At 37.8% G+C, this 26487-nt stretch overlaps 1 protein-coding gene across 2 annotated transcripts in view; it reads left to right on the forward strand.

Moving 5' to 3' along the window:
- The window catches only part of ccdc40 (coiled-coil domain 40 molecular ruler complex subunit), a 73842-nt gene that overhangs the window by 36503 nt on the left and 10852 nt on the right, over positions 1 to 26487 (forward strand). For both annotated transcript variants that reach the window (XM_087255889.1, XM_087255890.1), the window contains 11 exons: positions 5480 to 5617; positions 5993 to 6199; positions 6583 to 6701; positions 16747 to 16899; positions 17003 to 17122; positions 17331 to 17456; positions 20802 to 20951; positions 21101 to 21214; positions 24104 to 24281; positions 25542 to 25614; positions 25732 to 25948. In XM_087255889.1, the coding sequence (XP_087112015.1) occupies positions 5480 to 5617; positions 5993 to 6199; positions 6583 to 6701; positions 16747 to 16899; positions 17003 to 17122; positions 17331 to 17456; positions 20802 to 20951; positions 21101 to 21214; positions 24104 to 24281; positions 25542 to 25614; positions 25732 to 25948 (1595 nt within the window). The remainder of the gene's footprint in view (positions 1 to 5479; positions 5618 to 5992; positions 6200 to 6582; positions 6702 to 16746; positions 16900 to 17002; positions 17123 to 17330; positions 17457 to 20801; positions 20952 to 21100; positions 21215 to 24103; positions 24282 to 25541; positions 25615 to 25731; positions 25949 to 26487) is intronic.

Raw genomic sequence — 26487 nt, forward strand, 5'->3', positions numbered from 1 at the left:
TTGTCCCATGGTTTCTTTTCTCAGCGTCTTTCTGCGGTAACAATATCATCAATTGTCACAATATTTTCATGCTGTATTCTTACCAGATCCATTGCTTGCACTGCCTTGTTTCCCAGCAGGGGCACTGAAGAGGTGTCCTCCACTACAGTAAACTCCAGCCTGTACAGTTTTCTGTTTCTCTGGTTTCTTATTTTTAATCAGCATTTTCCAACTGGTTTCAGGATGCTTTTATTATACATGACCAGAATCTGTTTAGTCTTTTCCATCACTGTGTCAGGGTTTACTGCTGAATGGGGATTACGCTAAAACTGGCTCCGCAGTCTTATTGAAATTACTGGTCTTTCTCCTATCAACATGGTTGCAAACAGTTGTTTTTCCTGTATGTCCTCCCTCATTTGTGAACTAAGGCTTAGGATTTCAGTGGTCAGCTTCTTGAATCTATCATATGAGTTAAGGTAGTGGTCTTGGTTGTCACAATATGGACAGTACGGCTTTGGCTTGGAACTGACCTATTGGTGTAGCTGCTTGAGACTAAACAGTTTTCTGACGTCAGAAACAAAGACATTGAATGCTCCCAATGATATGAAGAAACTTTACTCTTCACAGATGACTTTGTAATATCTGACTGGAACATAGCAACAGCTCTACTGGAGATCCGCTTGGCTTGTGATTTTGCCTGAAACCTGGCTGCTAGGTCGGGAGTGTATAAGTTCTGTCTGTACCAGATTGAAGGATCCCATGACTAAAGCGGTACTCTACGTAGCTTTCTCTTTAGGTGAGCAGCATCAAAAGGCAGTCAACGTGGGAACCACACTTGAGCTCATATGCATTCAGGCCCTCCAGAGTCCACAACACACCAACTAAGGATTAGTTTTAGTTTAAGGATTGGATTTTAAGTGGTGGTGTACTCATTATGGCCCCTAATTCAGATTGAACAAGCTGTCTGGGCTGGCCTGTAAAGCTTGTAAAGCTGCATTGTATGGTTGTGGGTGGTGCAAATAGCCAGCTTGGGTGGTGCATATAGCAAGCTTTAGCCAGCTGTTATGCACTAGCGAATTTCAGATCACTCATTAACACTTGGTATCCTGAGCAGCTGCTGTGGTGTTCACTGATGAGTGAAGAGCATAAGACTGATCCCTGTAAAATCACAGTGACAGACAAGTCCTTGCATTGATCCTGAAGGGCCAGTCTGTACACCAGCCTGTGACCACTCCCACCTGCAGCTTCTCCACGATGAATGTCCAGCGTTCTCCAGCCTCCTCTTGGTGGATTCTAAATGGCCGAATTGTGCAGTGTGAGCTGGAACGTGTGCTGACTTAGTGGCTTGTTATATCACTGGAGGAATGTAGGGTATTGAATGCAGCATGTATGGATCCTTTAGAGTCCTCTGTGCATCTGGAACAGTTTTTATGACCTGCATTTTGGGAAGTGTGAGGTGTTGAGACTGAGTAAAGAACTTACAAGTTTACTAACTTCTAAGTCAGTTTCTGCCTTTTTTAGCTTTTGTTGTTTTTCCAATTGCTATTACTTCCTTTGCCTCAAGAGCCTCATCTTGTACACGATGAGCGTCCTTTGCTTGTGTTCGCAGTCTGTGATACTCTATTTCTACAAGCTTGTCCTCCTCTATTTGCTGAAAAAGGTTGTCATTCTGACACTGCTTAATTCTCTCCTCCACTATGGCTGCCTGACTGCTTGTGAGTGCTGAAGTAGACCACACGGAATGCTCCAGTGTTGCGCAGTACCACACAAAATGGTTTAACACAAGAAAGACATGACCAGCAATGGGCAGTTATGTAACATAGTAAACATACTAAACTAATAGAGCTACGAACAATAAGAGAGGTGTGCAAGAAATTAAATAGGCTAATCATGATTGTCTCATCAATAGTATCATCAGTTTTTTATGAGTTATATTCTAAGTTTGCTACACTTACATAATACTATACATGTTTGTTTGTTTGTTTGTTTGTTTTGTCAGTAACGCTGTTTTGTCATATATTTGTTCAAAACTAGCCAGACAGTAATGTGTAAATTGTGGAATGGACTAATACTAAACAAAAAAAATAAATAAATCAGTATACTTGCAATGTAAAACAGTGCTTTTTCTCCCATTTTAAATCGCCATGAAAAAAGTGTTTGTAGGCTTATTTTAGTATGTGTTATGTCAACCCTTCCTATCTGAACATGCAGCTCAACTCCTTGTTCAAGCTCTTGTTCCTTCCAGACTGGACTATTGCAACTCTCTACTAGCCGGGCTCCCAGCTAACTCTATCAAACCTCTTCAGATGCTTCAGAATGCAGCAGCACAAGTGGTCTTTAATGAACCTAAAAGAGCACATGTCCACTACTCATTCGTTTGCACTGGCTGCCAGTTGCTGCTCGCATCAAATTCAAAGCACTAATGTTTGCTTAAAAAGCGATTTCTGGCTTATTTGCTGTCACTTCTGCAGATTTATAGGCCCTCCAGAAACTTGCGTTCTGTGAATGAACGTCGCCTCGTGGTTCCATACCAAAGAGGGAAGAAAACGCTTTCACGAACGCTCGCACTCAATCTGCCCAGTTGGTGGAATGAACTCCCTAACTGCATCAGAACAGCAGAGTCACTCGCTGTCTTCAAAAAGCGACTAAAAACTCAACTATTTAAGGCTAATTTATACTTCTGCGTCAAACGCCGACGTATGCTACGGCGCTGACGCATAGCCCTTCGCCGTGGCCATCGCCATCACTGACGTGCACCTCTCAAAAAATGTGATTACACGTCGCAACAATGCGTAGCGCAAGCTCTGTGATTGGTCGGCTTGGTAGCGCTGATGAGTCTGGGCGGGACGGAGAGCCGCGCGAATGGTGCGAGCAATTGTTTACAATTGTGGAGTCCCGTGAAGGAGCTCCGGATGGAAAGTTTTGTTTTGTGTTTACCTCATAGTTAAAGTTGTTGCACGTCCGCCGGTTCCTGCCTCAAAATGAGCGAGTTTGAGTCACTTATACAACCAGGAAGTGTTCAGGAAAAGCAAAACAGAAGCGAAGAAACTCGACACAGAGACACATTAACACCTCACTGCCAACTAGCGTTTCGGAAGTGTTAATGCAGACCAACAGAGACAGCGTGCAGAAGTATAAATGCACAGCTGCGCGCGTTGCCTGCGCCGTGAGTTACGCCGGTCACTTGACGCAGAAGTATAAACCAGGCTTTAGTCTCCACTTTCCTTACTAATATGCAACTCCCTCTCTCACTCCTCAAATAACTAAAAAAAAATTACTAATCCTTTCCTTCTTAGACTTTACACACCTGAAACTTGCCTACAGCACTTATTCATTGTTTCTCTTATAGTTGTGTAAATTGCTTCCTTGTCCTCGTTTGTAAATCGCTTTGGATAAAAGCGTCTGCTAAATGACTAAATGTAATGTAAACACACATAGTAAATATAGCACAGACACACTATGGTCTACCTGGGCTATATGAGCAATTTTTTAATTTATTTAGAGGTATTAACTTTTTTTTTTTTAACTACAATTTAATTAAAGTAGGATTACTGTGTAGATATCTTTTTTTATTAATTATTCATAATGGATCATTTAAAAGGAATAGGGCAGTGCAGAACTGGAGGACAGAAAAGAATTGAAAGTTTCTGATGGTTTCGTGCACCCAAAATAATTGTCTCTTTTAACGATTTGAATAATATCATCGTATCCAAATAATTCATAAATAATATTTCAAAATACTGCTGTTGTTTATTGTTCTCAGAAAATATCTAAAAACTTTTTTCCAGATAGGCCTTTGTAAAATGAAAGTTAAAAACGGCTTAAAACAGTTTAATTCGTGTATATATTTTACTGTTTATACCTAAATTGTTATAGCTTTTGTTTGTTATAATGGTTTATTTATTTAATGTTTTTTTTATTATATCCGATATATAATCTTTAAATGATTGCAATACAGCTTAGGCTGTTTTATCTAGATCTATGACACTATTGCATAGAACCTGCAAAAGTTTTAAATATCACTTTTAAATGTGACAAAAACTGGACAACTGAATGTTACTGGCTACTGTGTCTTTAATGCGGTGTAAAGATTATTATGCATTATTGAAACATCAGGAAGGATGCTTTAAGAAATATCACTTATTAAATTAAAATATGTGAATAAGTGAAAACAACTTTAAATTTAAAGGAAAAACATAAGGCCAATCTTAAGCAAAAAAACAAAACAAAAAAAAGACCCTTAGCGTATAAGGCATTTATGAAATATCTTAAACTGAACATTAGCTATGTTTTTTTTCTTTCCTTTCTATTTATTTATTATAATGATGGAACTTGCAGCCTTAGCTGGCTAGTAATGGTTTTCGGAAAAGCACCCCTGGCAGGGTTGTTTTATATGGGGGGCGTTCCCATGCACTGGCCGTCAATGGAAAAGCGGTTGTTTCTTGCACCACCTGGTAGATATTGTGTAAAGCATAAAAATGTTTTGTTTTTTTTTTAATGAAAAGACGACGCGGTGGCGCAGTAGGTAGTGCTGTTGCCTCAAAGCAAGAAGGTCACTGGTTCAAGCCTCGGTTGTGTCAGGTAGCATTTCTGTGTGGAATTTGCTTGTTCTCCCCGCGTTCGCGTGAGTTTCCTCTGGGTGCTCCGGTTTCCCCCACAAGTCCAAAGACATGTGGTACAAGCGAATTAGGTAGGCTAAATTGTCTGTAGTGTATGTGTGTGAATGAATGTGAAAGGATGTTTCCCAGTGATGGGTTGCGGTTGGAAGGGCATTTGCTGAGTAAAAACGTGCTTGATAAGTTAATGGTTCATTCTGCTGTGACAACCCCAAATTAATAAAGGGACTAAGCCGAAAAGAAAATGAATGATGAAAAGGCGGCCTTTGCTGCTACAGCACAGCGTGTGACTGTGCGTGACAAATTGCAGCACTATGCTTGAAGAATGCACATTCTCAGTACAAGTGCCATATACAGAGAGGACATTAAAAAGAGCAAATTTATATTCTTTAACTCAAACTCTCCAGTGCCTCCACTGAATTTGCGATTTTTATAATACAATAAATTTTAAGCAGTAAGGTGCTGAAGCAATTTCTTTTACCAAGACTCTTTAGTTTTTTTCACGATTTTTATCCTTTCACATTTCCAATCACATTGGTGTGATCAACCTAGGCTGATGCTTGAAGCAAGAATACAATCAAAAAAAAAAAAAAAAAAAAACTGTTGACCCATTATGAGTATTTAAAGACACAGTTTTTCTATCAGTTTGCCTAAAATCATCTCCTAATGACTTTACTTTGTCTTGAAGTTTTCTCTGGTGTTTTCTGATTTCCGCCATGTGTGTCAAAACTCACTGCTTCTGCATTGTTTGACCCTTAATTTCTGCTTGCAGCCTTATTGATTTTTGTATATATATATATATATATATATATATATATATATATATATATATATATATATATATATATTTTAATTAATTTTTGAAATTTTTTTTTCTTCTGCAGGTCATATGCTTGACTTGTTACGTATACAGGGTCGTAATGGTGCTATGGCTCTGCTTGAAAGTCTGATGATTCATTACCCCACTCTCTACACACAGATCACAGGCCGCCAGCCCAGCATTGAGCCTTCACGCTTCAGCGGTCAGTCAGTGCCCTGTTATCCCATTTGGATTCTGATCAAGTGATACATTCCAGTAGTTAAAGAGCTGCACTATTGCAAGGTTTTAAATTAAAACATCAGGCCTTGATCTAAACTATTAATTTAGTTAAAGTGTTTTGAAAGCCTTTTTAGGTGTCTGTCATAAAAGCTGATGATAAAGTAAAACAAATTTAAACAATTATAAATCAATTTTTATATTGGATTTTAATGTTGAAATTTATTTTAATTGATTGACTGAATATTGTTTTTTTTATATAATTATTTAAACAATAATTTTCTTTTTTGTTTTTGAAGCAAAATTTTGTGTTTGCCACATTTAAGAGTAATTACTAAAACCCTGCTTTGTTGCTTGCCAGGCCTGATAAAGTACACCGAGTTGACAGAGTACCTGGTTCATGCTGTGAGCAGTATGCAGAAAGAGCTACAAGTGACACAACATGAGTCTTCACGGCTGAGAGCTCAGTGCTGTGAACTGGAGGGAAAACTGGGACAGGCTGAACAAAATAATCAAGAGTTCTTTCAGATACAGAGAGAGCATGCACGACTGCACAATCACCTTGATGGTGTGCACTTAACACATTTTACATTGATTTGGCGTGTTTCAATAACTCTTAATAAATATCAATACTAAATAAATATTTACAAACATATTTATTGTTATTCATATACATTTAGATAAGATTACTTAAAAAAATTGTTTGTTATGTTTTATAAAGTAAGCATTTAAACAATGACAGTTGTCAATTCATTATTGTGAACTGGAATAACACAAGTGTTAACCCTTTAATTTGTGGTATTTTAATTACAGAATTCATTTAAATTCTGAATTCAATTCAATTGTGCGCTATAGTTTTTTCAGCTGTTCTTTGTGTTAATTTTAATTTTAAAATTTAATATTTAATATCTGTTTATCTGAATATTTAATATCTGATTGTCTTCTGTGTAGGTTTAAACAGGGAACTGTTGAAACTAAAAGATGAGAAATGTGATCTCTATGTAAGATATACTACAGCTCTTGAGGAGAAGTCTGCAAATGTTATACGCAACAGAGACCTGCAACTTGAGGTAATAGAAAACAATCAGATGTATGCTTTTTACTTGCCTTAAAACCTGTATAACTGTATAAAGTTTGGATAAACCTGTTCTCTTGTCTACAGTACATGTGCTTATGACCCTGACAAACAGCAGAATTCCATAGACAGAATTCCATTTTTTAAATACTTTAACTTTGGTCTTCTTAGTTAAAGCAAGTTTATTGTTGATTTTCTAGTTGCAAAACAATATGTTGTAGTGGTATTTGGCTAATAAAACAGTTATTTAATTTTCAATAATAAAACAATAACATTTCAACAAATGTATTATTAAATTAGCTAAACCAAAATCAAACAACCAAATCAATATATTTAAAAAAAGGGGGAAATAAACAAGCTTTAAATTCAACTCATTTTTTTTTTTAGCTCAACTCATAAACCAAACAAACTTTAATTTCCAGGCCCAGGCACATGCTTATTAATACCCTTTACAATCTAATCAATGGGTGATAAAATATAAAATACCAAATATAAAATTTCCATGGAGATGTATTTAAGTAAATCACTTCAGAAAATATTTAAAACCAATATTAATCATTCACACAAACACACACACACACACACACACACACACACAAATAATAAATAATAAAAGGCAAAAGTCATATAAATTCTGATGATTCAAAAATTCTGATAACATAATCTTATAGTCTTAACATGAATAGATTTCCTATTTGTGTGCACAACAGTAAATGTTCCATTTGTGCAGGTTCAAATAGCATTATAATCAATGCACTTCAAAATTTCTCTTCTGGCGTGTTCTAAATCAAGCTTCTAAATATATCAATTACCAACTTGGCATACAAACAATATATCTATAAATACAAAACTCATAACATAATTTAAATTAAATTAAAAAAAAGAACAACATTCGCTTACCAGATCCCCCGTTGTAAATTCTGGGCCCAGAAAACTGCTTCAAACTAAATCTGATCACAACAGTGATTAAACATTCAAACAAAATAAAAAAAAAATAAATAAATAAAAAGGCAACTTAAGTGCCAAAATTTTAAAAAAAAATGCACCTCACCCAAATAAAACTAGAACACATGCTTTTAACACTCCGCCGAAAACTTGTTTCTACTTCTATGTCCGCGTCGACAAAGGTGGGTAGTAACGAGTAACATTTGTTACATTAACTTGAGTAAAATTATCGGGTAACTTAACGAGTACTTTTTGAGTACATTTAAAGATGTGTACTTTTACTCTTACTCAAGTAAATTATTAGAGAAATATCAGTACTCTTACTTCGCTACATTTGGCGACGTTCCTCCGTTACTGCCAAGTGACAATACATATGATCCATATATCTTGTTTGCAAATATTGCGAAGCGCCGCATTAGAGAGGTTGTGTTGCGGGAGGTTGCTATAGAGACGTGTCTACCGCTTTCGGTTAGAGCGCGTGCGCCTGTCGGAATAATGGCTGAAGTCTAGAAAGACGTGCTAGTTTATACTGTGGTCCCGCCATGTCGCCATCTGCGGTTTCGAGAAGGATGGTCACGCTGTCTGTGCAGTGAGTTTATCAGACCAGGTCACCCGGCCTCAAGTTCAGTCTATGTTTTTTACTCCAAGATGTCAACAAGAATAGTTTCATAATGCGATGCACTCATCAAACTAACATCCCAATATATACGTGAATGACAGCTCCACCTAAAAAAAAACACATAGTGGTAAGTGTCATGCCTGTCTGTGTCCACCAGAGGGCACTGTAGTTCGAGATTAACACAGAGCGAACTACAGTCCCTAAAGAACTACCAGTATGCTCCCAAATGCCATCTTATGAGGAGGACTGGAGTCTTTATCTCTTCATTGAGCATGCGCTGTTAATAGCTGGCTCCCCTCTCTCTATAACCCTGGTGGAGGAGAACCCTCAGGAGGGAGGCCTGAGGGGTAATCAACAACTAGATCTGTTTTCGGGGCCTGCTAAATCATCTTCGGGAGGGAGGAGAAGAGCTAGATTAAAGCTGCGGGCTTATCCGCGTCGGGCTATTCAAAGACCACCTTTTTCTGAGCCTCTGGAGAGACTCCTTGAACTTTGTGAAACCCCAGTGTCTGCTCCAGTCCCACAGCGCCCGTTAGTGCCTGCTTCAGCCCTAGAGCATGCTCCTCTTTCTGCTGACAACGCCCCTCCTCTTATTTGGACGACCAGACGGAGGACGCGTAGGAAGAGGACTGCCCATGCCCCAGAGCACCCGCCAGTGTCGGCTCCAGCCCCAGAGCGCCCGCCAGTGTCGGCTCCAGCCCCAGAGCGCCCGCCAGTGTCGGCTCCAGCCCCAGAGCGCCCGCCTGTGTCGGCTCCAGACCCAGAGCGAAGTTCAGTGCCAGTCCCAGCCCGGCTCCTCGCCTTACCAACGCCATCCAGACATCTTGCCCTCAGTCCGGCTCCTTGCTCTGCCGGCCCCAGTCCGGCTCCTTGCTCTGCCGGCCTCAGTCTGGCTCCTTGCTCTGCCGACACCAGCCCGGCTCCTTGCTCTGCTGACACCAGCCCGGCTCCTTGCCCTGTCGGCTCCAGTCCAGCTGCCTCCAGCCCCACCAGCTCCTGTCCAGCTGCCTCCAGCCCTGCCAGCTCCTGTCCAGCTCTGCCTCCTGCCCCGCCGGCTCCTGTCCAGCTCTGCCTCCAGTCCCGTTGGCTCCTGTCCAGCTGCCTCCAGCCCCGCCGGCTCCTGTCCAGCTGCCTCCAGCCCCGCCGGCTCCTGTCCAGCTCTGCCTCCAGCCCTGCTGGCTCCAGTCCAGCTGCCTCCAGCCTCGCCGGCTCCTGTCCAGCTGCCTCCAGCCCCGCCGGCTCCAGTCCAGCTGCCTCCAGCCCCGCCGGCTCCTGTCCAGCTGCCTCCAGCCCCGCCGGCTCCTGTCCAGCTCTGCCTCTAGCCCTGCTGGCTCCAGTCCAGCTGCCTCCAGCCTCGCCAGCTCCTGTCCAGCTGCCTCCAGCCCCGCCGGCTCCAGTCCAGCTGCCTCCAGCCCCGCCGGTTCCTGTCCAGTCACCTCTCCAGCTGGTCCCCCTCAGACCTACTGCCTTGTGTCTCCTGCGGGATTGTACCTGGGTCATCCCTCCCGCTCCTCCCTGGTGGGCCTCCCCACTACTCGGGATGGATCCTCCGGCTTCACCCTGGTTTCCTGCTGGGGTCTCTGACCTGCTGAACCAACCCTGGACATTCTCTCCTGTTTCTTCCTGATCTGACCCTCTTATCCCTCCCCTTGCTCCTCCTCCGCTCCTTCATTTCATGGACCATTTATACAGCCATTCAACCATTGTTTGTCCGTTTGTCGTTCGTCTTTGTTGGTATGTTGTTCCTGATTCCTGATTTTGTATCTTGTCGTAGTTTCTGATCCTAGTTCTAGTGTAATCTGTTATAGTTCCTTGGTTTGTTTGTTTATTGTTATTTTGTCACTTTGATTATTGGATTTTCTGTTACCGCACGTTGATTATCATTAAATTGCAATTGGATGCAATTAATAGTAGCTATGGGATAACTAAAAAAACTGCTGCTTAATGGAATGCCTGATTAGCCCTGCACACATTAGTCATTTAACCATTTAAATATTGTAACAATTTCTGTATTTGGGCAACTGGAGCTAATATAACCTACCTAAACTGTTTAATTAAGCTATAACAACTAGCAGGGTGCTAGCATCCGCAGCACATAATTTAATTTCCTAACATGTCAGAGAAAGTAACACTTATATCCCATACACTACAGGACTCTGAGTATCTCTGTTTGCAGCAGTCTGGCAGAATAAGCAGGTGGGAGACAGGGTTGTCCATTCACCTTTTTATTCTGAGCTTCAAAACATGAACAGCCCATAACAGGACCGAACCACGAGCGTGCTTCCTTTACACACCATTCTCATTAATGGTGACAACCAATATTTTTATAAACCAAGGAAATATTGGGCTTAAAACACAGAAGCCAACTTAAACACAAACACAGATAAAGTTAATAAAAAACCAACCCATGCATTTAACCAATATAACACACGAAACAACTTTAAACCATCTCCCATGATGCACCTGGCTATATTGCTGTGGGCCAGGTCATTACAATATAAAATGTAAACATTATTTATTTAACATTTAATTGCTTGGTAACACTTTACAATAAGGTTCATTTGTTAATGCATTTACTATCATGAACTAATCATGAACAACACATGTACAGCATTTATTACTCATAATTGAACATTTACTAATGCATTATTGACATCCAAGTCCATGCTTGTTAACATTAGTTAATGCACTATGAGTTAACATGAACTAACAATGAACTACTGTATTTTCATTGACTAATGTTAATAACATGAACAAATACAGTAGTAAATGTATTGTTCATTGTTTGTTCATGTTAGTAAATGCATTAATTAACATTAACTAATGAACCTTATTGTAAAGTGTGACCAATTGCGGTAACAGAAAAATTTTAGCAACACATTTCTATAGTTTTAATATCTCATTTCTAATAACTGATTTTTTTTTTTATCTTTGCCATGATGACAGTACATAATATTTGACTAGATATTTTTCAAGATACTAGATATTTTGTCACCTTAGAATTATAAGGTTCTATCTAACATTTTTGTCAAAATTTAGTTATTGACATATTCTTATTGAATGACATTTTATTTAAATTATAGGATGTTTTATTATAATGTATGTAGTTTACATTTTAGGACTTTTTATTTAAAAATCAAATGTTACACACATACTGTTTGCTAACTGAATGCAAAAATTTCTCAAAATCATTCAGGACGCAGATAGAACCTTATAATTCTAAAGTCACGATTTTTCAAGTGACATTTAATGGCTTAACCCGGTTAATTCGACAAGTTAGGGTAATTAATGATGGTTTGTTCTGTAGACAATCAAAAGAAATATTGCTTACGGGGGCTAATAATTTTGACCTTAAAATGGTTTTAAAAACAATAAATACTGTTTTTATTTTAGCTGATATAAAACAAGATCTTCACCAGAAGAAAAAATATAGGAAATACTATGAAAATGTATTTATATATAAGATCAAAATACTCGACCCACATCTGCGCATTAAATACTCTCTTTTCACACACTTGCAATTTCAATACCGTGCCTAATTCCAGGGAATGTCATGAAAATGCATGAAAATAAACATTTTCACGGCAACCGGGCTTGAAACAAGAGCTACGCTCACTGCTAAGACACAGCAGCATGCACATAATGACCTGGAATCACTCGTATACTCTGACAGCATGAGTGGGAATGAGAGTGAACCACCATACAAGGAGCTCTAAACCAACTATCTGGTGACACAATTGTGATCCAATCACAAACCACCAATATAATGGTGGAAATAAAATTCTAATGACTACCATCACGTTATATCTGATATCAACTCTTTTACATTTTTTCTATTACTTAATAACATTTTATATTATATATTTTTGCACTTTTCTGTTGGACATGAATGTTGTGTCCCACATTACACAACTAACCATTGTTCCCTGAGAGGGAAAAGTTGGGTTCTATTTCTTTCCTAAATCACACAATGATTTTTTTATTTTTTATTTATGCCATTGGGCAGCGTTGAGGACGAATTTCCTTAAAACCCTAAACAAGGCAAAGCAGATTTAAATTTTAATGATCTGACCATGTTAACAGTGGAGGATGGAAGGTCTGCAATATAAATAGGTTGTGGCAGAATTATTATCTATGTCTTGGATTTTTTAAATAATTCTTTGCGCTGTAGTCGCTGGAACTTCAAAACATTTAGAGATGGTCTAATAACCCTTTCCTGACTATTGAGAAGCAACAATGCACAGCCACAGGTCCTCAATGAGCTACTTTGTCTTAGGCATGACTGTCCACAAAACAACAGCAGAGAGCCTTTGTTTTTTTACCTGTTGAGTTGAGCAGTTTTCAATGAATCAGTGTAATTAGGATGCTTTAGAATAGCTTTGAATATTTGAAATGATGATAATATGACACATTTGCAAAGGGTATGAATATTTTTGGACATGACACTTTTTGTTTAAATGTAAATACAATGATAATCGCAATGATGTCTTTTGTACATCATTATTTTTTGGGATAAGCTTGTGTCATGTGCGATCAATAAAAACTAGCTTGTTATAAAAATAACTTGCTTGAATAAAAGTAAGGATTGAATTTGAACCACAGATTTAGAGCTTTGCACACACCTGACAACCCAGGCGGCCTCTGTGTTGCGTGCCACACTTTTGATTGGGTGGGTGTGACGTAACCATATAGCACTTAATAATAGCACTTTAGATATGCCCAAAGTCATCATTCAAATTGAATCGAATTAGGACATTTGAAGTTTTCCACAAACACCGTAATCAAACTGTAATGTAATAATGGCTTACACACTGCGGTTGGCTCTCCATCTGCGGTTGGCTCTGGCATACGCTCCCTGCAGATGGTGGTTAGGCTGGTTGCTGGGTCTGGAGTGGTACTGGCGTCAAATGATAGTCAGTTCCTCGCCAGTGTCCACTTCACATAGGCGACGAGATTGCCTCGAGGACCATCTTCGGAGGACGTGATCTGCAAACGATGTTCAAATTGGAATTGTACAACAATTGTGCAAAGGGCCTGGAGCGAAGAGCTGCAGAAGGCCTGGACAGTGGAGCTGCGGAGGGCCTGGAGCGTAAAGCTGCAGAAGGCCTGGAGCGTGGAGCTGCGGAGGGCCTGGAGCGTGAAGCTGCAGAAGGCCTGGAGAGTGGAGCTGCGGAGGGCCTGGAGCATGGAGCTGCAGAAGGCCTGAAGCGTGAAGCTGCAGTGGCCCTGGATCATGAAGCTGCAGAGGACCTGCAGCATAGAGCTGCGGAGGCCCTGGATCATGAGGCTGCAAAGGGCCTGGGGCATGGAGCTGCGGTGGCCCTGGATCATGAGATTGCAGTGAGTCTGGAGCATGGAGCTGCGGAATGTCTGGAGGATTTGGTTCAAGGAGCACTGTCAGTTCTTTCAACCCCAGTGGGTAAGGAGGCTTAGGTTCATAGAGTACTGGCAGTTCTTTTAACTCCAGTGGATCAGGAGGCTTGGGTTCAAGGAGTATTGGCAGTTCTTTCAACCCCAGTGGGTCAGGAGGCATGGATTCAAGGAGTACTGGCAGTTCTTTTAACTACAGTTGATCAGGAGCCTTGGGTTCAAGGACCACAGAGAAGTTAACTGGCTCTGGCGGCTCTGGGAAGTATTGCGGTCCTGATAGCCATTCGTGAAACTCTGACTGGGGCTCTGGCCTTTCGTGGGACTCAGGCGGTGGCTCAACAAACTCTGGCAGCTCTGTCGGCGGCGACTGTGGCAGCTCTGGCAGCGGCAGCATCGATTCTGGCAGCTCTGGTGGTGGTGTCGACTCTGGCAGCTCTGGAGGATCTGGTAGTGATCTGGCAGGATCTGGCAGCTTTGATGGTGGCGTTGACTCTGGCAGCTCTGGAGGATCCCTACATCCCTACATCCAAAAGTTTGTGGATAAAGCTCACAATTTGAGGGGACTCCTGAGAAACGACTCACAATGGGTGTGGGGCACTGATTATCAGAAGTGTTTCGAAGACCTAAAGTCAACACTGACTGTTGATGTTTGCCTAAAATACATATACATATAATCCAACAACCACCCTCACCTTAAAGGTGGATACATCAGCACTGGTGCAAGACAACAGGCCCATTGCTTTCCGTTCGAAAACACTAACAGGATGCCAATCTGGATACAGCAACATTAAAAAAGAAGTGCTCACTATTATAAATCAAATGCAGCAATTATATATGTACTTGAATGGCAAATCATTTATTTGTGGTAATTGACCACAAACCCTTGGCACCATACGCACAAAATCTTCACATGCTGCTCCTCCCAGGCTGCCACGAATGTTGATAAAGATGCAGGGATACAACTACAGCATTGTGTATTGCCTGCCAAAGCCTGAGAACAATGAAGACATTAAACTTGATGAACGCATAGAGGGATTGGATGCAGAATTTGAATACCCTAAGCATCATATTGTTGCAATTGTGAACTTTTTTCCAAACAAACAGAAAGCTTTCAGAACGGAGACTGTAAAAGACTTCAATGTTAGTGCATTGTCATCAGGGATGGCCAGATAAGATACAAGATACAAGATCTGCCAAAAAACTTACGCAGCTATTGGCCATTCCGAGATGAATTTGAAAATAACTGTGCTTATCACTGGTCAACAAGCTGTTATAATACTCTGTAAGCAATATGTAAATAATATATATAATATGTAAAAAATTTTGCTTATCTCTAATACAACGACAAACTCTGTACCGCATCAGATGTCATTCCCTCGCTATGAATCATGACAGTTATTCTACTAAATATCTAAATATCCACTGGTTGATGAAATGCCCATTCCAGCAAGCAGCCATACTGTTGCACAAAAAATTCAATGCCATATGACTCTATTTGGTCAATCAGACCTAACAGACAATGGACAACAATACAAGGGTCAACTGTTCAAGAAATTCATGGCTGATTGGAGAATAAAACATAACACAAGTTCTCCTCATTACCCAAAAGGTAATGGATTTATTGGTAGTCACTTCAGACAGAGCCAAATAGCTACTTAGTTCAAACACCAACTAGAAACACAATTAGACATAACACATAAGACATAAGAGTTATTTTTGTGAGATGTGTATGACACAAGCACAGTCTAATCAGAAAAGAATGCAATTTGGTAAAACATCTAAGGTAGATCTGATTGAACAAAGACACAAGAAAACAGTTAAAAATAAAACCACTTAACCTCTTGAAAAAAAAGATACAGACAACGAGACAACAATACCAACACGCACAAGGTCTGGACGGATTGTCATTAAGCCAGTGCATTAGATGGACTATGTGTAAAGTTGAGTAAACAGCTAAGCAGCTAAAAAAGAAAAAAGAGAGTTCCAAAATGCATGTTTCTGCACATATATCCAGTCCACCACTATTCAATACTGTGTTATTATGACACACCATTAAAGAGAAAAAACAAACAAACTGTAATGTCTTTAAGAATTTTCTGTATGTTCTATACAGGTATAGAAAAGAAAGGCATATTGTTGTCAAGGTTGTCTGAGATGTTTATACATTTATGTTAAACAGGTGTTGTAATATGCATGCTTTGTCATACGTTACTATTGATACCTGCGTGTACCGGAAGTATTGCTGTCGAGTAATACTTCACTGTGTACCATCAGCATTAGAGTTTTTGTCTCATGAGAAAAATGTGAGGTGATCTATGCTAATTTCTAGACCTGATTACTGTCTAGAAATTTGAGATGTTAAAGAGATTATGTCTTTGATTTTCATTTCATTTAGGAGAATGTGCACAATAATTACCTAAAGAGTTAAATGATTGTGCAGTTCAAATTGCCTTAAATAGAAAAAAAATTATTTTATTATTTTAATTATTATTATTTTAATTTAATTAATTAGTTTTATTATTACTAGAAAAAAATAGGTATGCCTATTTCACTTTAAAACTAAAATAAAAAAATATAAATAAATACCATAGTATACCATAGTATAACAGAACATTTGAAATGGATTAAAAATGTTTTTTTTTTAATTGTTCTACGACAAGAATGGGTGTTGTTCAATAGTTTTAGAACAAGTTTTAATGAAAGCTTTGAACCACTACTGTAGATAGGCAACAGTACTGATTGTAAAGTGTGATCTAGAGTCATAAATTGTTTGATCTTTGTAGAAATTTAAAAATATGAGAAAAGTCACAGTTAGGTATAAAATAACATGCACATGTTCATTATTTATTTGGTTCAGTGCAAACTAATTTCTCTTGATGGTTTGGGCAGAGGGTTCATTTACAAGAAACCTATACACTTCTGATTTAAAATTTTCCTACATTAACAAAACAAAGCAAAACTTGTGTTCCTACTCAACTTGGCAAGGCCCACTTTAGAAAACTGCATAGTATAGCAGCACAACAGAAAGTAAAATGCAGATTTTTTTATTTATTTAAGTATTTTATTAGCATCAAGGTGCAATGAACTCTCCTCATCTCTTCTCTAGATTTACCAGCTGCAATGCGACTTAAGGAAGGCACAGAAGCAGACAGAATTCCAGAGGCAGCATTCTGTGAAAAATTTAAGTGACACACAGAAGCTGAAAGATGAGCTCAGTGCTGTACGTGCAAAGTTACTGGAAACTGAGACATTCTCCCCGGTAAATTATAGACAAATTTCTATATAACAATATAAAAAGCCAGTTTATTTTATGTTACGACCTTTACTGTCTGTCTGTCTGTCTGTCTGCCTCTTTCAATCAGGTAAAGCAGGATATCCTAGCCCATGATTTAAAAGAGATAGAGACCAGACGTTCAGAACTTGCTGAAGAGGTCAACAGAATAAATGAGGAAAAAGAACAACTCCAGCAAGAGAAAGAAGAAGTAAAACAGGACTTCATTTTAATGTTTTCTGTTTTGTCTTTATTTTCTTCTACTTTGTATGTTGTACTTTCTATAAAATGTATATGCTGTACTTTTTCTCTGTTAGGAGAAATGCATGTTTTACAGTAGTTTGTGTATTTAGTGCCCCTCTCCCTTTCACTTTTTTGCATTCAATGTCCTCACCATTCCCCTTTCTTCACATGTTAAGCTCTTAGAAGAGAAGAACTCTTTGGCTTTGGAGGTGGCAAAGTTGACCGTGGACTGTGAGATGTACAAGCACAGGAGCATGCTGTTTCAGAGTCAGCTTGAAGATGTGCAGGCAGAGAGAGACAAGGTTAGTAACATCATCTTTTTAAAAAATCATTTTACACTGATACAAAAATCTAATGGTAACCTTTGTTCCTCAATTGAGGAAATAAAAATATTATGTTGTGATTGCACAGTGCAGGGAGTCCACGCTCGGTCCTGGAGGACTGGTGTCATGCTGAGTTTAGCTCCAACTTGCTTCAGCACACCTGCCTGGAAGTTTCTAGTATATCTAAGAGCTTGATTAGCTGGTTCAGGTATGTTTGATTACGGTTGGAGCTAAACTCTCCAGGACACCGGCCCTCCAGGACCAAGTTTGGACACCAGTGCCATAGAGGGATCAAACCCTCTTCTGTGTGTAGTGACATATACGTTTCACTTTTTAAAACAAATTATTGAAATAAATAGAGTTTTCTTTGATATTCATCTTTTTGGGCATAAACCTTTATACCAATGTGATAATGATTGACATGTCTGAATGATTAGGCTCCTCCCGAATCTAAGCTGTGAACTTCATTTCATAAGTTTGCCTGCACAATCAATCATCACAAACAAACTTTGGCTTTCTGTCCTCAAAAAGAGATTCGAACCTCCTGTCTTTAAACCTCTGGTCCCCCAAAAAGTGTGATAAATGGAGAGCAAGCTGGGAGTAGAACTAAGAGTGTAAGGGAAGATTTGAAGAGTTGATCCCTCCCTGCAATAAGTTGCTGAAATAAAAAAATGCAAGTTATTGTTAAAAAACGAAAAGATCACTGCAGCAGAAGTGAGAGTTTTTTCAGATAAATGACTGATGACATGGGTATGCCAATGTATGGCCCAATACATTTGTGAGCATTTTTACCAATATTGGACTAATTTCATGAAGTTTGTTTATGTGTGTAGATACCAATCTCTTTGATAACACTTGAGAATCAATACTTATACTTTTGCAGCTGTATACATCTCCTAAATATTAAAAATAGAACATGTGTAAACAAAGACTTATTCTGCTGCAGTGGTATAAGTCTCAAAAAGATTTTTAAAGAATATCACTGCTGCAGCAGTGATACAGGTCATACTTGTGAATTAATTATTTACTGCTGGTACAGATGCTACTGCATGGTAGAAAGCCTAATTATTTGATGCAAATAGGAATTAGTGTTTGGGCAGTAAAATAAATAATCATTATAATGGAACTAAAGGTCTGTTGTGACAGAATAAAAAAAGATAATATTTGAGAAAAAACCCTGGATTATTAAATCGGTAAATGAAAATGAATGAATGATTGAATGAAAATTCTTTTTTTTTTTTGGCTTTTCATGCTATACAAATAGTGTGATTAACACAATGAATGATTGCAACCAAAATAAAAACTAGTGATAAAACAAAAAGTTGAAGTGTCCAAGTAAAGCAGATGCTGTCCTTCATCATGGTGACAACAAATATGTCATTAAAAGCTTTTGTTCACGTGACAGAAATAAGGTCAAAGGTCAGTAATAAGTGAAGCTCCTGATGTTTGTGGAGTTGTTTAATGATCTCTGCTGAGATCTTGAGAAACACAATTTTTATTGTGTAATTTGTTTTATTTTTATTAATTAATATATATATATATATTTTTTTTTTTGTTATTGTTGTTGGTTTCATCTTTGGTATTGGTTGTAATTTGTGTTATTTGGTCTTGTTTTTCTTTCCTTTGGATATAGGTAGTTTTATAGGATATAAATATAAAAGATTAAAATATTACAAAACATATTATTTTCTAGCCTACATAAATATAAAAACCATACTTTCATGCCTTCTTCATCTCTGGGGCTTTTTCAGTTTATTCGTGACAGTTCGCTTTTGCGTAATGTTATTATTATTAGCAGTATTATTTATTATATCCATATTTATATTTGTTTTTAATAAAAACGAGCTTAGATTTGGCCACCTGTCAGGTTTCAGACCATATGGGGCACAGCATGTGTATTTGGATGTAACAGTTTTTTTAGCAGTTTTTTTGACAACACTTCATTATTATTGTTCATTTATTTGGAAATTAGAACTGAATTTAGAAATAGTTTTGAAACAAATAAAAAACTTTGCGCTTAACAAACTAAATTAATTATTTATAGGCTAATTGATGTCTGTGCGTACAAGGTTTCCCTATCCACGAGAGTGAAAGTGAAAGTAGAAAATGAGAGGCCTTATCTCTCCTTCTCGCGCTGCAGATGCTCTGTTTAACTGTTTTCTTGTTAGTGAAACGCTCATTTTTTCCACTTACAAAGTCGTCATGTAAATAGCAAATGCACCATGGCGCGACGCAACTGGCTCTTAAAGGGAATGGGAGATGAGACTCTGATTGGTTTATTCTCAAAACACACCTATAACTCAATAAGAAAATAAGCTCAACCCTTTTAGACCATGCACCACGGCGAAAAGTGGAGTCCTTAAATTAGCAAAAAGGGATTCTGACATGCCCTAAATGCTAATGTTTGCACCCTGCGCTTTGTACTTTGCGCATGGATCATCAAAATAGAGCCCTTAGTGTTCAAGACACTAGTGAGGATTTTGCTCTGGAATTTAAGGGGCTAAATGTGTTTGATGAAAAATACACACTGTGGAATGTATTTTTAACAGAAATATTCTGTTACGAATGTAAAATGTAAAAAAAAAAAACACAGCTGCTAGTTTTTTTTTTATCAAGGAAAAAAGCTAACTGTGTAACTACTAATGCAATAAAAACACTGCTAATTGCAATCACACAGAAACACATTAATGCATTTAAAGACTTTTTTTGTGAACTGAATATTGTATCAGTTAATGAAATACAATTATTTTCAATAAGTTTAAACAGTTCTATACATCTTCTGAATTTTTTACAGAAGAATTCTGGCAACCACAGCTGCGAGTGTTTTTTTTCAAAAAATTAACAGATTTTATTTAACAATACATACCACTGTATCTTTAGTTCACATGCTTAAATGTTTTTCTTTTAGGGAATACAAACTGCTGCACACTTTTAGAGAGTAAAAAAATCTTCGTCAATACAAGCGCTGAATGTTTAGGCCATGGATTTCTGCTTCTTGTATTTTATTGGGGAGTCTGTGCGCACAAATTTGTTTGTATGATTACAGGTGAACCAGTAAAGTCACATGGAACATTTAGATCATGTTTTTTGTTTCTTTTGTGGACTTTGAATGTCTCCAGACAGTCTATAAATATGATGGAACTCTTGGATTTTATCAAAAATATCTAATATTAGATAAGAAATGTCTCAGGGGACTGGAATGACATGAACACGCGTAATTAATATCCTTTTAGAACATTCTAAAATTATGCGGGAGAATATGTACGGTATTGGCTACTGTCAAATAAGCTGTCTTGATGTATAATGTTCATGATTTTTCCTAAGGCATATCTGTCCCGTGATGAAGCCCAGGCTCAGATTGCACGTAGTCTTGCAGAAAAAGACACTTTGAGGAGCCAGCTCATGGAACTACAGGAGAAACTTTTCACCATGAATGCTTGTAGCACGCAAAGAGAAAGAAGAGAAAAATCGAGGGTAAAACTGGTTAAATTAGTTTTTTTATTTAAAACCCACTAAATGGTAGTTTACCACAGTATTTCTGAAAATTCAGTTTTCAGTACAGTGGTGTAAGTTACATTTGTAATTTAATGCAATAATACATTTTTAATGTCTCTAATATGTAGGACAGGAAGTTCAGCTGTGAGAGCAGCCCTCCTTCCAGCCCAACACTAAGAAGACAGCCATGTGATTTAAAAACCATCCATCCTAAATGCTTCATTTCATATGATGCTTCTGAGGTAAGTTTATTGTTTAAATATTCTGCTTATAAGTGCATTGTGTGATTTTGTCTCTTAAGTTGTGCATGTCTACCTCAAAACTGTACACATTTATGTAGATAATTAGATTAGATACTGGTTATGGTTAATGGAGAAAGAATGCACTTTACTATGGAATCTTTCATTCAGTTCATGTTAATATCTATAGCACTTTTTCAATATAAATTGTCAAAGCAGCTTAACATAGAAATTCTAGTAAATTAAAACTGTCAGTCCAGTTTTCAGAGTTGAAATTCAGATTAGTTCAGTTCAGTGTAGTTTAATTTTCACTTCTGAAAATCCAAACATTAAGAGCAAATCCATGGATGTGCAGCTCCACAAGTCCCAAACCAGACAAGCAAGAGGCAAGGAACAAACTTATCGATCAAATCAAGCTTACACCACTTATTCAAACCAATTGACAAAAGTGATGGAAAAAAAAACCTTATGAGAAACCAGGCTCAGCTGGGCTCGACCATTTCTTCTCTAGCCAAGTTTTTTTTGCAGAGCTGCAGTCTAGGCACTGGAGGCTATAGAAATGTTGCACATCCATCATGGAGGATCTGCAAATGTGTATAGTTCACCGGTGGATGTTCAGGCTGGCCCACGGGATCATTGTGAAGACTCGTCTGTCACTGGTGTTTTTAGGAATTAGTCTCATGCTCTCCGCTCCTCCATGACCACCACAGCATCTGCTCAGGATACAGTCTGGTCCAGGAAGCTTAGACGCTGTTCTTGTTATAATGTCTTTTGGGAAGTTCATGGTTCCGGTTGCCCTAATAAATGCTGCCTAAATGTAGTTTATATTTAAGCATGAATAAGCTTTTTTTTTATAGGATTTAGATTTCAAAAGCATTTGCGTTTTATGTGTATGCTAATCCAAACTGCCTCCTGAACTGGGCTTGAAAGACTGTTCCAGAGTTTAGGTGCCAGATAAGAGAAAGATCTACCGCTTGCAATTGATTTTGATGTTCTGGGATTAATCAATTGTCCAGAATTAATTGAGTGTAGTGGATATGAGGGGCTGTAATACACCAGAAGCTCCCTCAATTATTGGGGAGCTAAGCTGTTCACGATTTTGTAGGTAGTTAATCAAATTTTAAACTTTCTATGATAATTAATAGGGAGCCAATGCAATAATGAATGAACTGGCATAATATGATCATATTTTTCCTAATAGAAAGCACTCCAGCAGCTGCATTTTGAACTAGCTAAAGTTTGTTCATTAGGCTAACAGGGCAACCCCTAGTAATGCATTAAAATAGAGGTCATAAAAGCATGAATAAGCTTTTCCGCATTTGACTGATAGCATATGTCGAAGTTTGGCATCATTTTTAAGTTGAAAATAAAAAATGCAGTTTAACAGATGCTTAAAATCTGGCCTTCAAACAACAGGTTGCTATCAAAAATCCTCCCCAAATTTTTGACTGAAGATGAGGACTAAGCTGAAAATTCATCAAGGGTTAGACAGTGTTCTAGGTTTGTGCGTGTGAGGTTTTAGGGTCCAAGAAGCAAGACCTCAGTTTCATCTGAATTTAGTTATTTAGTAACGTTTTAGTCATCCAATTTTTTATATACAGTAAGCTATACATTCTGTTAATTTTGTGAATTTGTACTAAGTATCAGGTTGAGAGGAGATAAAGTTGCTTATCATTGGCATAACAATAGAAACTAACTCCATGTTTTTTAATGATATCACAGAGCGGTAGCATGTACAGTATGAAAGGTAAGGGACCAAGAACTGAGCCTTGTGGAACCCCACAGTGTACTTTTGATCTGTATGATCGCTCTTTATTCACTGTTACAAATTGATAACATTCAGATTGAAAACACCTGAATCAGGCCAATGCAATACCAACATAATTTTTAAGCCTATCATGAGAATAAAATGATCAATTGTATCAAATGCAGCACTGAGGTTTAATATGATGACAACCCCACTCGCACACACCACATACGAAAAAAAAACTTCATAACTCATAACGTCACCCTAAGTTAGATGCATACAACCAATTGTAAAATATAATGAATTAATGCTATGTACTTTTGCAGTAGACTTTTAAAGCAATATACATGCATTTAAAACCAATAACATTAATTGTAAAGCTTTAAGATTAGTTTAAATAATTTTAGAGTTGATTAAGTTTTTAAAGTTTTTTTTATCTCATTTAAAGTGTAACATATGACACAGACAACAGGGTTGATGATCCAATTTCAGCATCTTTATTTACAAGAGTAGTTAAGCAGGCAAAGGTCAATCACAGAAGCAAACAGTATTACACAAGGCAATCCAAAAGAGTAGTCGAGACACAGGCGAAGAGATCGGTCACCCTGTCTCACAGCAAAAATCAATAAACAAAGCAAGGGTCTGGAACACCATACGGAAAACCAAACAAGGAAAATGCTTTGTGATAGTACAGGACAACAAGACTAAGCTCTTTGAGTGTGCATATAAATTTTGTGGTATATAAATAGTCCTGGATATCAGTCCATCAGTGGGAATCCATAACCTTTGTGTGCGAGGTGCATGCTGGGAGTTGTAGTTTGTTAACATGACGTGTGTGTAGTTCTCCAGCAATCCGTAGCTACTAGATTAGCCAATCATAAATTTAAAAACTTTAAATACATCCATTGATGTTCAGGCTGGTGTGGTTATCATTTATGTTCATCATTCCAGGTGTGAAGGCATGCATTAAGTTAGTAGTTCATATGAATGCGCATGCAGTTTCGCTGAAAACAACTTTTGTTGCATTTCATGATGTAAGAAAAGCTTTGACGGCGTAAATAGCAATACTGTTTTTAATTGAAGCAAGTATAGGAAATATGTTTTTCTTAGATTTTACCTGTGTATGTGCATCAATCTTTTCACAGTTCAGTGATGAACACATCAGCAGTATCATTTCCAATCAAGTGGAGCCACCCTGCTCTGAGTCTCTCCGCAGACGAGATTTACACTTTTCATCCAGAAGTGACATAGAAGATAATTTCAGCATTCAGGATCTGGCTGATGACTGCTTTACAGACGATGATTATGTCGTCATCGCAAAAGGTACTGCTGTTTTTCCTCCATGCCACAAATAAAAGCTAAAGTTTAATTTTATCAGCATTCAGTTGCATTCAGAAAAATAATCACCTTTGCATTACACAATAAAATATCAAATCAAGTTCATCCATCTTTCGGATGAGATGTTAAACCGAGGTCCTGACTCTGTGTGGTCATTAAAAATCCCAGGCATCCTGGCCAAATTTGCTCACTTGCCCCTGTCCATCATGACTTCCTAACCATCCCAATATCATAATTGGCTTTATCACTCTGTCTCCTCTCCTCTGGTGTGTGGTGTATGGTCTGGTGCAATATGGCTGCCGTCACGTTATCCAGATGGATGAGGAGATTTCCCCCATTTTGTAAAGCTATATAAATGTAAGGAATTATTATTATTATTTATCGTGACTGGATAATAATACAAGTAGTTTAGTGTATCCAGCTGTTTAAGACATTTGTTCCTGTGCATTACTTGATTCTGATTGGTCATAACAATATTCCAAAGAATATTATTACCAAATTACAACTGTTGAAACTATTAACACAGGTTTATCTGGGTACCATACCTGTTATGCCACCAATTTTACCTGAGAATGTCCCATATTTTACAACTATTATTTCTTATAAATTTCTGTATTTTCCTCCTCCTGATAAGAAATGTAGCAGTAACATCTACACAGAGCCGATCCTCCCCTTACCCAAAGTACTACTGCACCATCAGGGGCCCCCTTTCTCTCAATAATCTAATCTAATCACAAGAGCTGTTTAGAAGCTTATATATTTAAATCATTATAGATCTGTGCATTAGATCTTAAACCTTAAACTGACATCTCTGATATTTATTATTAATATAATTTTTTTATACCAGATTCATTACTGCTACCCTCAATACTGCTTTAATAGGCTAAACTGTAATTTTTTTGCACCTTCTGTTTCAGGTTATTATCAGTCTTTTGCGTGGGGGTCTTGTGATAAAAATTATTAGTCATTGCAAAACATGAACATTTAATTGGAAATATCTCTTGTATATTTCTAGATATATTTCTATATATTTGTGGAAATATGAAAATAAATACATTGAGAGTAATTTGATACAGTATCACTCTTTTTATTGGTCAATAGCTGCTTTGATATTGTGTTATCTAACGTAATGACTTTTCAACATTTTATGTGTGACATAATTGTCCAAAAGTGTTTAAATATCATTCTTCAATGAGAATAAATGTCAATTGGATATATAACACTTGTTGATCTGCAATTTGAAAGGACATTGCTTGGAAGAGTCAGTTTCATCATCATCAATTTCCAGTCCTATGAGTAAAAGGAGCCATGCTGACAGGTAAAACTAAATGTAAAACATAATTCTCATATTTATTTTTTTAAGTCTCACTGCAAAAAAAAAAAAAAAAAAAAAAAAAGAATACATTATTATAATTTTTTTTTTCTATGAATCCAGTGTCTCGAGAGTATCAGCTCCACCCTTCCTAATGCGTTCCAGACCTCAGGCCCTGCGTATCACTGGTCGCATACTCACCATATTTTTCCAAGGGGAAACGCTATTGAACCAAATACAGATCATTGGTGGCAATAAGACTGGTGTGTTTGTGCATCACGTGACTAAAGAATCTTCTGCTCATAACTCTGGCATCAGCCCAGGCACTCAGATACTTCAGGTTAGTTTTTAAACTGTTTTGTTTTCGAATGTAACTGAATGTTTTGTTAGGGGAAGAACAACTCCCAAAGTTAAAAAGTTCAAATAATAATTTGTCTTTCATTTTAAGCCAAAACAATTAGTTTGTCTTAAGATCTGACCTGTTATGAAGACAAACAATGGAAAAACTAGTCTAATTTGAGAGTGATGCAATTCCTTAAAGGTGCAGTAGGTGAACTGCCAAAATGCTAACTGTTAGCATAATAGCTTTAAAAACAGTCCTTCCCTTGCAGTCCAAATCCACACCTTCTGAAATCTCAAACGCACACCTTAAAAATAACAGTAGACAACCCACTATCAAGTCATTCGCCAGTTAGAAAACAATATAGTACTTTATAATACTACAATTCCGAACCAAAAACAGTATTATATCTAGTATGTTTTCAGTTGTGCAGCAAGCAAAACATGTCATAATGCGCAATATCTCATGCATGCAAAGATATAAAACCAACTTCACCTCAGTAAAGCAGGCTAAGCGGAATAGTGCTATTTAATTATGTA

Source organism: Danio rerio, chromosome 6 (assembly GCF_052040795.2).
Source record: "Danio rerio strain M-AB ecotype USA chromosome 6, GRCz13ab, whole genome shotgun sequence".
Classification (NCBI taxonomy): Eukaryota; Metazoa; Chordata; class Actinopteri; order Cypriniformes; family Danionidae; genus Danio; species Danio rerio.